General features: G+C 43.4%; 1 protein-coding gene across 5 annotated transcripts in view; it reads left to right on the top strand.

The window, feature by feature from the left end:
- Window positions 1-15,608, top strand: part of mon2 (MON2 homolog, regulator of endosome-to-Golgi trafficking) — a 110,254-nt gene that overhangs the window by 79,404 nt on the left and 15,242 nt on the right. For 3 of the 5 annotated variants that reach the window (XM_033038101.1, XM_033038103.1, XM_033038104.1), the window contains exons 17-27: window positions 1,107-1,187; window positions 1,737-1,810; window positions 1,898-1,988; window positions 2,573-2,674; window positions 3,563-3,565; window positions 5,920-6,030; window positions 7,157-7,332; window positions 9,903-10,065; window positions 11,315-11,608; window positions 12,128-12,326; window positions 13,081-13,703. In XM_033038101.1, the coding sequence (XP_032893992.1) occupies window positions 1,107-1,187; window positions 1,737-1,810; window positions 1,898-1,988; window positions 2,573-2,674; window positions 3,563-3,565; window positions 5,920-6,030; window positions 7,157-7,332; window positions 9,903-10,065; window positions 11,315-11,608; window positions 12,128-12,326; window positions 13,081-13,703 (1,917 nt within the window). The remainder of the gene's footprint in view (window positions 1-1,106; window positions 1,188-1,736; window positions 1,811-1,897; window positions 1,989-2,572; window positions 2,675-3,562; window positions 3,566-5,919; window positions 6,031-7,156; window positions 7,333-9,902; window positions 10,066-11,314; window positions 11,609-12,127; window positions 12,327-13,080; window positions 13,704-15,608) is intronic. The other 2 variants (XM_033038102.1, XM_033038105.1) reach the window with 1 other exon arrangement.

Genomic DNA, 15,608 nt, shown 5'->3' with positions numbered 1-15,608 from the left:
CGGGTCAGGCAACATCTCTGGAGAAAATGGATACGTGACATCTGAAGAAGGGTCCCGACCCGAAACATCACCTATCCATTTTCTCCAGAGATGCTGCCTGACTCGCTGTTTACTCCAGTATTTGCATCTATCTGTGATATATTCTCCCTGTTTCATTCAGGAGCAGTAAAGTTGTTTTGCCATTAGACATACATTCAACAACTTATCTCTAAGACTTTGCATAACTGTAGAATTGTGATCTTTAACCAACACGCATGCAGTGTTCAACATTTTGAGATTTTCTGTTCACTCTCCAGGGGAAAGGGAATGTGCATCTTAAGATTAATTTATTCCATACAGTCCAGTTTCATACCAGTTGCAGAAATTATGGGGTTGAATAGGTTTAAGCAGATGATTGTACAGGTTTCATTCGAGATGTGGCGCGGCACAGTGGCGCAGAGGTACAGTTCCTGCCTCACAACAGCAGAGACACTGGTTCAATCCTGACCACGAGTGCTTTCTGTACGGAGTTTATATGTCCTTTGTGACCCATGGGTTTTCTTCGGGTGCTTAATTGTCCTTAATGTGTAGGATGGTGTGGGTCGGTGTGGCCTGTTCTGTGCTGCATCTGCGCTGTCTCTAAACTAAACTGAACTAATGTAAATTGCAAACAAGCTAAAAAGGGAAGATTGAAGGATAAAGTTATAGTGAGATAGAGATGTAACTCAACAAAGAGTCGGTTTAAGAGGAAATAAATAAGACTTAACACCTACATCCCCTCCTACCACTTCCACCTTAAGATGTGCAGTAGCACCTTGATCATGTTATGAGAAAGATTAAATGGAATACTCTAGTATGTTACCTAAATTTCAAACTGCTGCTGATTAATCTGAATTTCAATTAAACATTTTTATTTCCCAAATATTTCAGCACAATTTCTGGAATGTATTTGCTTTGGTCAAAATCCGCCAGATCCACTAGTTTGGAGGGATATGGTTCAATGTGGATAAATGGAACTAGCTCCAACGGGCATGGATGAATTAGGATGAAGGGGCTGTTTCTGTGGTATATGACCTAGTAACATTTTTAGTCAATGTCAAACTAAATTAAGTTTTTTTTTTCCCAAGCATCTTGTGTGGATTCTGGGTTTGAAACCTGCAAGTGGGGGTGCTCTAAAACCAGGAAGAGCAGTTGAAGGTCCCAGCACAGTGAGTAAGCTTGTTCCATTTGATTTAAAGTTCAGGTCATTTCATCTTCTGTCTCAGAAAGAGTTTGTTTGTTGTGGCAGTAGAGCTCTTGTATGGATTTTGGATGCAAACAAAGGCTATTTTCAAATACGTGTGGGAAGGACCTGCAGATGCTGGTTCATACCGAAGATAGACACAAAGTGCTGGAGAAACTCAGAGCGTCAGGCAGCAGCATCTCTGGAGAAAAAGGATGGGTAACATTTTGTGTCGGTCCCCACCCGAAATGTTACCCATCCTTTCCAGAGATGCTGCCTGTCCCACTGAGTTACTCCAGCACTTTGTGTCTATCTTCTATTTTCAATTATTTTGTAAAAAATATATTTTGGAAAATATATTAATTTAAAAAATGAATCGTTGTGTATCACCTGGATTATAATGGCTTCTAAGGATCGTTTGAAAATGTTGATATTCAGAGCCATACTCTAGGTGTTTCACACCATTTGATAAACGTTTTGACTTGTCATACTCACCACACCATGTATTAATTTATGGTTGTAACACTCTCTTTAGGTTTTGACCACAGCTGTCATGACTGATTTGCCTGTGATTTCAAATGTTCTTTCAAGACTTTTCGAGAGCTCTCAGTGAGAATTGTCTTTTATTTAATAATCAAAATTAGTTATTTTCTTCCAGCAATTAAGGCTGTTTAATTACGATAACTTTTTTTGTAGGTATCTTGATGATGTATCACTCCATCATTTGATAAATGCTTTGTGCTCATTATCAGCAGAAGCTATGGATATGGCATTTTGGAACAACAAGGTAAACATGAAAAATATACGTCGTTTTGTGGTATATTGACACCATGATAGTTGCTTTAAAAAGAATCGAGTGATTCCATCATTGAATTTTCATAACACATTCTGACATCTCCTGCAGGGAGTGGAAATCAATGTTTATGTTTAGAAAAATGTAGGGACTGAGACTACAAATAGGAATTGTACATAAGAGCAATTATGCTTCCAGCCTTTTTTTCCAATCTGGTAAATAAATTGATTTTAAATTTCAGAGGTTCAAAGGTCTGCTTATTGTCACTGAACCTTTGAATTTGCACTGAAATATGAGGTGCTGTTTGAGGTTTGGTCACAGTGGACGAGTGTCACTGTACACATGTTTTCGTGCTGTGTGACTCTTCTGCTGGACAATATTTCCCAATTCAACTTCCCTCCGTCAATTCATTCGATCATTTTCAACTTTTTGATTAATGTACCTCATCACCTTCCCACTTCAAGTGACAGGAGTCAGGTCAATGCGATTGGTCCTCATAATTCGCCTCTTTGCCTCGTGTGTCATTCTAGTGAATTTCCTTTTTTCTGGAGCTGAGAACTGTTTTATTCTCGATTTAGGAGCCTTCCCTATTTGCCGTGGCTAAGTTGCTAGAAACAGGACTGGTGAACATGCATCGAATTGAGATTCTCTGGAGACCATTAACAGGGCATCTACTGGAGGTAAATCATTCAATTTATTCCTGATTCTCTTGTTGCCATGGCTATGAAAAAAATGTATGTGCCCAATAATTATTTCCCCTTTTAAAAATTTGTTTAAATCATAAGCCAGCGCATACCAGTAATTTTTAACGGTATCCCAATTGGATTATTTTAGGAATGTCAAGTTGGCTGTATTGTTTGAAACCTAACTAAAATTTCTCAAAAATAATCCACTTTGTTGACAATAATGTAATAATTTAAATTCTATATCCCCGTGAACTATATTGTGGAATGGATTTGAGTGGAATCATTTCTAATGTACTCTGCCAACTAAAATAATTGAATATTTCTAGTCGAGTAGACATGGTTCTTCATGTTCATAAGTCCTAGGAGCAGAATTAGGCCATTCAGCCCATTAAGTCTACTCTGCCATTCAACCATGGCTGATCTATCCTTCACTCTCAACCCCATTCTCCTGCCTTTTCCCCATAACCCCTGACACCCGTACGAATCAATCTCCACCTTCAAAATATCCATTGGTTAAGCCTCCACAGCCGCCTTTGGCTGATTATCTTGGAATTCAGCTCTAATGAGTCAGAAGGACAGCAAGGGAGATGCTGAAGCAAATTCATTCCCATTCCATTACTTTAGTATGATCTCCTGATGCACTACTTGAGGTTTACCTTTCGAATTATGAGAGGAACATTCGGCTGCACGCAATTTTTTTAATTGGGACATTCATTAAAAAATCATCCACGTAACTGTGTACTTCTCATCAGTGCCAGGTGAAACACTTTGAATTGGTGCTTTTGAATTGTTGATCTTGCCTTGTTCTTTGTAACCCGTGTCAGCTTCATACTTTCCCTTTCTGTTTTCCTTCCTATTGCTTCCTCTTGTTGTCTTTTACAGAAGGTAAGTCCTTCCCTGTTATTTACCTGCCCTTGAGACAGTTTGTCCTGTGCCATATACTTATTGTTCTGACCTCCATTTGTTCCTATTTGGCCCACTAATAAATGCCTTCAATTCACTCTTTTAAATGTCTGCTACATTCAAGTGGTAGAAATTTGTACTGTTGGACATTTGACTCCCTTGCTGAATTCTGTTATTAAATTTGTAAAAGATTGGGAGAACCCTTTGGGATACAGCAAGATGGTGTTGTGGGGAAGATTCAATTTTTGAATTTGTTTGAAAGTGAATCTTTCTCCAGTACTTGCATGTATCTACGGTGAAAGTATCCCTGCAGAGTTGTACCAGTCTAAAGAGGAACAAAATATATAGTGAAAGTTGCCATCATACTTTTGTTGGTCGGTGAAAACTTGCATTTAAACACTTTTTTCTTCAGTAAGCCGTCACAATTTTACAACTGCATGTTATTTTTGAAGTACATTTGATTTTGGTTGTTATGTGTAAATTGTCACTGCCAGTGGCTTACCAAGATATCCTGGCAATCTCTTATAATGTAATAATGGTTCAGCAGTAAAAATTGGCCGTGGATAGTCATGATAGCGTTGGAATGTGGTGTCTCTTTGCATGCTAGTCCCAGAGCAGGATCTGCTACCATCCTTTACAATCATTCCATTCATTTAAAGTTTTATTTCTATGGAGGGCTTGATTGTATTTATGTTCATTCTTTTTTACCGGAAAGCACGCAAACAAAAGCTTTTCACTGTACCTCGGTACGCGTTCATAAGTCATAGGAGCTGAATTTGGCCATTCGGCCCATTTAGTCTACTCTGACATTCAATCATGGATCTATTTTTCCCCTCTCAACCTGCCTTCTCATAACCCTTAACACCCATACAGATTAAGAGTCTTGTCAATCTCTGCCTTGAAAATACCCAATAACTTGGCCTCCATAGACGTCTATGGCAATGAATTCCACAATTTCACCACCCTCTGACTAAAGAAATTCCTCCTCATCTCATCCTCATTTCCTTTCTAAAGATATGTGACAATAATAAACTAAACTAAACTAAACACCTTGAGAAATCGTATTGTGTAATCCTTCGTGCCCATCAGAAAGAAGCAGTTGGGTTTAGCATCTCTTCAGTTCACTGGTTTATTTATTATCATGTATACAGAGATACATTGAGATCTTGTTCTGTGTGCTATGTAGTCAGGTCATACTATGCATGAGTACAATAGATCCTCTTCTGGAACAGCGTGCAGAGTGTCACCACATTATGGTGCCCATCTTACAACTTCCAAGTCTCTGAAAAGTTTAATCTTGGCCAAGAAGAGCTGCAGTTTCTTATTTTCTCCATTTAAGACCCAATGCCCTGACAGTTTTGGGTTGATGAAGTATAGGTATGATCCCTTTAACAATGCTAAGTGGTTTTCACTTATGCCAGTCTAGATTGTGTCCTGGAATAGAGTGCACACCCACAGTGTATTACTGCAGGTGTACAACTGCTACCACAGAGCTAAATTGGCTCTGAATATGTAGAAATAAATATATTCAAGTTGCTTTAATAACAAAAGTTTATGATACTAAATATCTTGCTGGTTTTACAGAAAAGTTTGGTCACGTATGGATGTTGAGTAGGAGGCTAGATCATTAGTTATCTTTAAGGTGGAGATAGATAAATAAGGGTAACTGGCATGCAGGTGTTGAGGCCAGTGTCGATCACCCATATAGGCTTGAGATCCTAGTGGAATTGTGATGATATAGTGTGATGTTCCTTCAAAAAAATAGTGCTAACATAATCTTTTTAGTTTAGTTAGCTTAGTGATGCAGTGTGGAAACAGGCCCTTCAGCCTACTGAGTCCGCACCAACCTTCAATCACCTGTACACAAGTTCTATCGTACACAATAGGGACAACTTACAGTAGCCAATTAACCTAAAAACCTGTGTGTCTACGGGATATGAGAGGAAACCAGAGCACCCGGAGGAAACCCATGCGGTCAGTGAGAACATACAGACAGAATTCTGTCCCCATAGTCAGAATCAAACCTGGGTCTCTGGTGCAGTAAGGCATAAAACCTTTTCTGTCAAAAGATAATGAATCTTTTCCCCTGAGGGTGTTGCAGGCCAGATCATTGATTATATCTAAGGTGGAGATGGATAAACATTTGAAAGATCGAGGAAATAAGGTCTGCAGGTAACTGGCAGAGAGGACTTTGAGCTCCTCAGCCATTTATTGAATCACTCTTCTGCTGCACCACTGTGCCGCCCCAAGCTTGTCTTTAAGCTGCTGCATAGTTTCCTCAAATGTTTGTTGTCGCTTTACATCTGAACTTCTTTGTTAAATATTTGGGTCCACAGGTCTGCCAGCACCCAAACTCCCGGATGCGGGAGTGGGGAGCAGAAGCTGTCACTGCTCTGATTAAAGCCGGACTGTCTTTTAAACACAATCCACCACTATCAGAGAATCAGGTTGGTTCAGTGCGGGGAGTGAAACGAGAGATAATTTAAAAACCCATTCAATCATGTTTGTATCTACCCCAAGCTTTATGGAAACTGGCATGTGTTTATGGTGCCCGTGTTATACCTGCCTCATATCTTTCATGTTATAGGAGCAGAATTGGGCCATTTGGCCTATTAAGTTTACTACGCCATTCAATCATGGTTGATCCATCTTTCCCTCTCAACCCATTCTCCTGCCTTCTCCCCATAACCCCTGACACCCTTAGTAATCAAGAATCTGTCAATCTCCACCTTAAATATATCCATTGACGGCCTTCACAGCCCTCTGGCAATGAATTCTACAGATTCACAACCCTCTGACTAAAGAAATTCCTACTCATCTTCTTTCTAAATGTACATCCTTATATTGTGAAGCTATGGCATCTGGTCCTAGACACTCCCACTGGTGGAATCATCCTCTCCGCATCTACTCTGTCCATGTTGAAGAGAGTATCAAACTACGACCTCAAGCACCCGCAGTTATTTTGATTTTCAGAGACATGTTCATAATTTTACTTTTGATTAAACCAGATTCAGTTTAAATGAATAATAAAAAAGAACTGCAGATGCTGGTTTCTACCAAAGATGTACAAAAAATGCTGGAGTATCCCAGTGGCTCAGGCATCTCTGGAGAACATGAATTGGTGAAGTTTTGGGTGGTGTCTGACGATGAAGGGTCCCAACCCAAAATGTTTCCTATCCATTTTCTCCAGAGATGCTGCCAGACCCGCTGAGTTACTTTTGTGTATACCTTCAATTTAAAGGAGAATAGTTTGGAGAGAGAATTGCCGAGCGTCAGGAAAGAACCAGAGAATGGTGCCAGCTGAATTAATCTCTCAAAGATCAATCATCCTGTGTAAAATATTTTGCAACTGTGCGGGATGTGACTGAGGAAGCTGAGGAGCTGTGCCTGTGTTATCTTCAGGTTATCTTCAGACTGCGCTTGTTTATTTTGGGATTGAAGATTAGCTCCCAATACTGTAGACGACTTCTGTTATTGATGACTAGGCCCATAGATCTCCAGTTTGCTTGAGAAGCTAGGTCCTTTGACAAAGTCCAGTTTGTTCAAGTCCAATTTGGTTCTGTTTTCTCTCAGAGGCTGCAGTTGCTGCTGCTGAATCCACTGAAGGAGTTATCCAATATTGCACACTCCGACATCCGGCAGAAGCAATTGGAATGCGTGCTCCAAATCCTGCAAAATGAAGGCGACAGCCTGGGACCTGGATGGCCTTTGGTGCTGGGCGTTATCGGGGCAATCCGAAATGACCAAGGGTGAGAATATGTCCTGCATTATTCCTTTGCTTTCATAGGTGAGCTACACAGTGGCGCAGCGGTAGAGTTGCTGCCTCATAGCACCAGAGACCCGGGTTCGACCCTGACCTCAGCTGCTGTCTGCACGGAGTTTGTACCTCCCCTCTGTGACCGTGTGAGTTTTCTCTGGTGTGCCACGGCTCCCTCCCACACTCCAAAGACGTGTAGGGTTGTAGATTAATTGGCTTCTGCAAGGGTGTAGGATAGTATACTACTAGATCATTGGTCGCCTTGGACTCGATGGGCCAAAGGGCCTATTTCCACACTTGTATCACTAAACTAAAACTAAAGCTCATGACTAAGGCCTGCTATTCCTAGACTGTAAAATTTGTATTTGTATCGCTTTTTTTTTCAACAAATATTACACAACTAAAGTACATTTTTAACAACTTGAACCTGGAAGGGTACAAAATGACACTGAAATGTGGCAAATCTTGCGTACAGCCTCAGTGTAATCTATTCTTTTCACTTGTACTTTATGATTGTGCCTATGTTTAGTAAGATTTTTACTAAAAAGGAATTTCACTGTACCTAGGGTCATGTGACAAAGTACTATAAAATAAAATACATACTTTAGTAGGGAATATTGTAGTTTTATTTCCGATATTAGTTCATTGGCCTTTTCTATAGTTGTTACTTAGAACCGCTCTCAAACTATATGAATTGCAGAAACTATCATGTATTTTTTGTTATCAAATTATAATATTAAGCAACTTAAAATTTTATGAAGATAGTTGATGTTATACAATATAATACAATACAATACCTTTTATTTGTCATTTGAACCTCACATGAGGTTCAAACGAAATTTGGTTTCTGCAGCCATACAAGAAAAGAACCAAGACACACACCAACACAATTCAATTCACATAAACATAAACAAGGCAAAGACTTGTCTCTCCCCTGCTCTCCATTCCTCTCCCGGTCGAGGTCAAAGCCCCCGGCGGGCGCTAGCAAGTCCGCGGCCACTCAAAGCCACGCCGGGCGATGTAGGGCCCTGCCCCGGGTCTTGATGTTGGAGCCCCCGGCGGGCGCTAGCAAGTCCGCGGCAATTTACAGCCGCGCCGGGCGTTGTAAGGCCCCCCTCTAGGTCACTCTCAACCCCGCAATTCGGGCGGGAGAAGTCGCCGTTGCCGGTGCCCCGCAAAGCAGTCTCCCACCGGGGACCCGCGAGCTCCCGGTGTCACCATCCACCGGAGTCGGGTCGCAGCAGCTCGCCACCGCAGCTCTCCACGCTCCGAAGCTGGCTAGCTCCACGGAGGTAGGTCCGTAGGTCCACAGCTCCACAGCTCCACAGCTCCACGGAGGTAGGTCCACAGCTCCACAGGCTCCGTGACTTGAGCCCCCAGGTCGCTCCAGTTGGAGGCCGCTCCACGGCGCTAGGCCCCAACAGCAACGGAGACCCGACAGGGAAAAGGTCGGGTCTCCATGCAGGGAAGAGATTTAAAAGTTTCCCCCACCCACCCCCCACCCCCCACACATACACATTTAAAAACCCATTACAAACTAAACCCTCAACAGGACAAAAATATAAAAAATACACAGACAGACTGCAGAGGCCGCTGCGACATCGGTCGCGCCGTCCATTACACAGATCTGCTTCACTAAATAGCATGTCTGCCACTGTAACAAAAATATATCCATATACTTTATGCATTAGCAATTTGTTTAAGTAAATATTCTTTTTAGATATCCCATCACACAATTTAAATTTTATTTGAAAAGAACCCAGGGCTTGATCACCTGCCTTTTTATTCTGTGAAGCTCCTTGGAATGGTTTAGTAAATGAAAACCACTATGTACATGCACAAGATACACACAAAATGCTGGGGTAACGCAGCAGGTTTGGCAGCATCTCTGGAGAAAAAGAATAGGTGACGTTTCGGAGCCCTTCGTCAGACTGAGTGTAAATATGCATTGTTGAACAACGTCTGAAGCCTAATGCCCCTGTCCCACAGGCAATTTTTTTTTTTTAGCAGACTAGGCTGTCGCCACATGGTCGCCGGGGTGTTGCCTGTATGGTTGTGAATAGTCTTCTCTGTCGCCCATAGAATCGTAACGTTTTTCTGGTCGCCGCTGGATTTTGAAATGTTCAAAACTTTTTGGCGACAGTTGGCTTGACACCAATGAGCGTAGCTTGACTTCTTCTGACGTAGGTGCTGTCGTAGGTTGACGCCAGGATGATGTAGGTTATCGCCAGTGCTGACTTCAGTGTTTTTTTTGTGTTGTTAAAGTATGATTCCATTTCAAATTTTATGTGGAAGGGGGGCATCCAGTCGCCGGTTTTTCGGCAACCTGCTACGGCTATGCCAGTCGCCTAAAAATAGCCTAAGTGTGACAGGCCCATAAGTTTGGTATTCATGCAGGTGAGTGAGAGACCTGGTTTTATAGTCCACAGTATGTGTACTGCCTCCAGGGAGACATAATAATCTCTACTTTTGCTGCCCAGAAAATTCTTCCCCTCCCCGCCCCCACCAATGAATGAATAAAATTACTCATCTAGAATTCATAGTTTTCTCTTGTTTTTGCAGGGAATCTCTAATTCGCACAGCCTTTCAGTGTTTACAGTTAGTGGTGACTGACTTTCTGCCCACCATGCCCAGCACCTGCCTTCAGATTGTTGTGGACGTAGCTGGCAGTTTTGGGCTTCAGAATCAGGAGTTGAATATCAGCTTGACATCAATAGGATTGTTGGTAAGAAACTTACTGCTTAATTCCTTGGCTACCATTGAACATTTTTGTGGCTGGATAGATGGACCGGTGCCTCCTTTAATCCAGACAAAATTACCGGAGCGCACTTGAAATCCCCCTCCCAGAAGTCCCCGCGAAAATGTGGCGTCTTCGTTGGGTGAGGCGGCCGATCTCGACCGCAGCGGGATTTTCGCGACTGATCAGCGGGTAGAATTTTCCTCCTGCGGATGAGGCTCTGGAACTTCGGCTGTTCACATAGCCGACCTCCGAGGCCAATTTTGCAGGCCGGTACCTTGGCCCCTGGATGGCCTAGGCGGACCATTCTGGTACCTTGGATTCCTCTTAGGGGCCATGACCTCTTGATAATGGCAAAACGGATAATCCAGAAAGGCTCTAAATCTAAGGGTGCCAGACCTGTATATGCCAGACCGGTGATAGACCTGTATATATTTTTTTAAAGGCCGGTCAACTGTATTGAATAGGATTTACTGCAATCAAAGTGTGGTATCCAAGTCTACACAATGCCAACCTTTTGAAATGGAGGGGGTACAGTGGAAATCCACCACTGAGCGGCCACAAAGACTTTAAGATGGTTGATGTGGAAGGATCAACATTTTCGTGGACATGGGGTGGTATTTTTTGAAATAGGTGGAAAGGGACAGGAAAAAATGGGTGCGCATCCAGGTGAGACATAAGGAAGAGAGGAGGAAAAGGGGGGCAGGATGAGGGGCTGTTTTGTGTTTACTCACCACTCAATATCAGTCTCCTGAAATACTTACTGTTTTGCGTTCCGATTTGTGAAGATATTTACAGGAAAAGATTTTAGAATTCACACAATTGTGGACGGCACAGTGGGCAGCGACAGAGTTGCTGCCTTACAGCGCCAGAGACCCCGGTTCCATTCTGATTAATAGATTCTTGATTAGTACGGGTGTTGGGGGTTATGGGGAGAAGTCAGGAGAATGGGGTTGAGGGAGAGATAGATCGGCCAGGATTGAAAGGCGGAGTAGACTTGATGGGCCAAATGACCTAATCCTGTCCTATAAGTTATTAACTTGTTGTTGATGCTAATTAGCCTTAGAGAAGCTATTCCTAAGTCTGGTACATGCTTTCAAACTTTAGGTAGAAGATACAGAAACTTGAAAGCACACACGACTGGACTTGGGAACAGCTTTTTCCCCTCTGCTATCAGGATCTAAGTGTATCATTATTTTATTTCTCTAACAACCTTTGTTGTGTGTTTTCCCTTCAGTGGAACATTTCAGATTACTTTTTCCAAAGAGGTGAGACCATTGAGAAAGAGCTGGGGAAGGAAGAAGCACTGCTACAGAAACAGGCCGAGGAAAAGGGAGTGCCTTTACATCGGCCATTCCACCCCGCTCCGCCCTTTGACTGCCTCTGGCTGTGCCTTTACTCCAAGCTGGGCGAGCTGTGCGTGGATACGCGGCCTGCTGTGAGAAAGAGCGGAGGGCAGACCTTGTTCTCCACCGTGGGTGCACATGGAACGTTGCTCCAGCACGCCACGTGGCATACAGTGTTGTGGAAGGTACAAGAAAATAAAGTGATTACATGAACTACAAGGCCAAGGGAGCCATTTGACCGCTTTACCCAAGTGTCCTAGTTGGGGATGCGACCCTCTCACTTGGCAGGTCTCAGCTCTCAGACTTGCAATTCTCCATTGTGGTTCTTTGCTGCTTTCTCTTTGCTCCGCTCCGTCAATTAATTCCTCCTTGACTCATCCCCTTTTCAACTTTCCTTTTGGGTACTGTATGTATCCCAAGCTGCCCGAATGCTTCTCCCTGTCTTTTGAGCCTGCGATAGTGCACATTTGGAACTTGTGCAGATAGTTCCTCCACATCATCGTTATCTCATGGCCCTGACCACCACTGGTGTCCCCTGCCACTCGCTCTGTCCCCCATAACATGAGAGTTTAGCTGGTTAGAATGAAGAGTGTAACCCTTTAGTATGGGCTTATTTATGGATATCGTTTGCACTGAGTTATTTGGATTATTTATGTTTTGATCAACATTTGAATTAAGTCATGTTCATTTTGGGCTTACATTAGGTTTTATTTCCCCTGTTGGATCGGGTAAGAGAATCATCCACTACAGCAGACAAAGAGAAGATCGAATCGGGTGGTGGCAACATCCTCATTCACCACTCCAGAGACACAGCTGAGAAGCAATGGGCAGAGACGTGGGTTTTAACATTGGCAGGGCTGGCCAGAATCTTTAACACCAGGAGATACTTGCTACAGTCTTTAGGTAATGTCGCTCACCACTTCTAAATCGCTCTTTTAAAATACGATTTTAATGTTGATGGTAATTGAGAGTCTTGGAATCTCTATTATGGTTCTATATTCATGGATAGTAGCATTTATTTCAAGAGGATTAGTATATAAAAAACGAATGTAATGTAATGCTGAGACTTTATAAGGCACTGGTCAGGCCGCATTTGGAGTATCGAGAGCAATTTTGGGCCCCATATCTGAGGAAGGATGTGCTGGCACTGGAGAAGGTCCAGAGGAGGCTTACGAGAATGATTCCTGGAATGATTGGGTTAACATATGAGCGTTTGTCAGCACTGGGCCTGTACTCGCTGGTTTAGAAAGATGAGGGACCTCATTGAAACTTACCGAATAGTAAAAGGCCTAGTTAGAGTGGATGTGGAGAGGATGTTTCCACCAGTGGGAGAGTCTAGGACCAGAGGGGCACAGCCTCAGAATAAAAGGACGTACCTTTAGGAAGGAAATAAGGAGAACATTCTTTACTCAGGGTGGTGAATCTATGGAATTCATTGCCACAGAAAGCTGTGGAGGCCGTCAATGGATATTTTTAAGGCAGAGTGATAGATTCTTGATTAGTACATGTGTCAGGGCTAATTGGGAGAAGGCAGGAGAATGGGGATTGAGAGGGAAAGATTGATCAGCCATGATCAAATGGCGGAGTAGACTTGTAGGGCCGAATGGCCTAATTCTGCTCCTATCACTTATGAACATATTCATTTAATGTGCTGCAGGAGAATTTTCAAAAGCTTGGGACGTTTTGTTGGATCACATCCAATCCGCCGCACTGAGCAAGAACAGCGAAGTTTCATTGGCTGCGCTGAAGAGTTGCCAGGAGATCTTGCAGATCGTGACACCTGTAAAAGAATGTGAGAAGCCAGAAGGGCTCTCTGGGGTCAACATGCTGCCTTTCGTGGGGCCGCTGATTCCGCCAGGGCCGCCCAGAGTCTTGAGCAGAAGTGATTCGATGGGGGAAAGGCTGGGGCGATACACTGTTGGTGAACTGAATGTGGCCGGAGATGAGATTGAGGATTCTGCCCTTTGGTGGGCTGCGTGGAACACCTGGTACAAAATAGGCTCGGAGAGCACAAAGCCTCCGGCCACTTGCGACAAGCTGTTCTTCATTCCAAGCCAACCATTCCTCACAGCACTCGTGCAGATCTTCCCAGCTCTGTACCAGCACATCAAGTCAGGCTTCAGCATGGAGGACCTAAAGAGGCTGGGTGTTATACTGCACGGTGCTGTATCAGTTCCTATCAGCTCTGATGCCTCTCCATTCATTCTTCCCTCATACACTGAAGCGGTACTGACCAGTCTACAAGAAGCAGTACTGATCGCTCTGGATGTCCTTCAGAAGGTAAATACACACAATATACCATCCAGGCCACCATTTTGCTGGAGTATAATTACATTGTTACTAAATCAGTGCTGGACTATAGATCAGGAGGCACAAGTTCAAATCCCACTGCCCCCCGTTAAATAAGTTATTACAAGAAAATTACTAAAACAAAATGTTATCAATCTCTGTAATCATGAAAGTTTTGCATTGGTATAGTAAACCTATCTGGTTTTGTCCTTGCTGATACCATTCCACCCCATGCATGTCTAAACACAATGGTTCAATGGTACTTTTATTGGCATGTGCAAATGCACCGGGAAATTCTCCACAAGTGAAGTTTACTCAGAACTGATGTCTTGGTTCGGAAGTGAACCGATGCTTGAGATACTAGGAACTGCAGATGCTGGTTTAGAAAAAAAATGACAATACAGGAGCAATTCAAGATTGACTTTTGGGTCGGCACCCTTCTTCAAACTGGAGAAGGGCCCCATTGAAAGTAGGTGCAGGAGTTGGCCATTTGTCCCTTCGAGCCAGCCATTCAATATGACCATGGCTGATCATACAAAATCAGTACCCCATTCCTGCTTTCTCCCCATATCCCTTGATTCCGTTAGCCCTAAGAGCTATATCTAACGTCCAGTGAATTGGCCTCCACTGCCCTCTGTGGCAGAGAATTCCACAGATTCACAACTCTCTGGGTGAAAACGTTTTTCCTCATCTCAGTCCTAAATGGCCTACCCCTTATTCTTAAACTGTGGCCCCTGGTTTTGGACTCCCCCAACATCGGGAATATTTTTCCTGCATCTAGCCTGTCCTGTCCCTTAAGAATTTTATATGTTTCTATAAGATTTCCTCTCATCCTTCTAAATTCCAGTGAATACAAGCCCGGTCAACCCTTTCTTTCATCATATGTCTGTCCCGCCATCCCGGGAATTAACCTGGTGAACCCTCGATAGCAAGAATACCCTTCCTCAAATTAGGAAACCAAAACTGCACACAATACTCCAGATGTGGTCTCACCACGGCCCTGTACAACTGCTCCTATACACAAATCCTCCCGCTATGAATCCTATACTCAAATCCTCTCGCCATGCATTTCCCAACCCAAAATGTCACCCATCCATGTTCTTCAGACATGCTACCTGATCCACTGAGTTACTCCAGCACTGCATCTTGTAGCAAAGCACTGCAATAGAATACTATGTGGACAGTACTGTCTTAGGGGGTTTCAGCGCCTTTTCAGGATCGAAAAGGTGTGGATGATGCTTTCTGCTTTAAACTGAAGCCCAACGATTGGTTTAGTTTAATTCTAGTTTAGCAAAACAGTGTAGAAATAGGCCATTTGACCCAACAAATCCATGCTGACCATCGATCACCTGCTCTATCCTACACTCCAGGGACAATTTACAGAAGCCAATTAACCTACAAACCTATGCGCCTTTTTTTTTGAAAATACAAAATAGTTTTATTCAAAACAAAACAAAAATACAGAAAGGTAACACGATCAAAAACTGCCTGTATTGGCAGTTTACAAACAAACAGTTATCAAATTAAAATAACGTAAACATTATCAATAATACACTCAACCTCCCACGGCGGCCAGGTCTCCAGAGTCCCTGTGGACACCGCGTGTTCTCTCTCCAGGGACACGCGAGCACGGACATAGGCCCGGAAGAGGGGCGGGCAGCCGACTGGTGTGATCATCGACCACCCGCTGCCTGGACCCGCGAATGGCCATCTTGGCCAGGCCCAAGAGCAAACCGTCAGGGAGATTTCCCCCCCCCCCCCCTCTCCCGAACCTCCCTCCTCTGTACTGGGTGAGCAAATATCAGGAGAGTGGGGCTAAAGTGCAGCCAGAACTTGAGGAGCAGCCCCTTCAGACAGTCGAGCATGGGCTGCAACCTCTCACACTCCATGTACATA

The sequence above is a fragment of the Amblyraja radiata genome, chromosome 19, assembly GCF_010909765.2.
Source record: "Amblyraja radiata isolate CabotCenter1 chromosome 19, sAmbRad1.1.pri, whole genome shotgun sequence".
NCBI lineage: Eukaryota > Metazoa > Chordata > Chondrichthyes > Rajiformes > Rajidae > Amblyraja > Amblyraja radiata.
The sequence above is the reverse complement of the archived record's forward strand: the minus strand, read 5'-3'. Positions and strand labels throughout refer to the sequence as shown.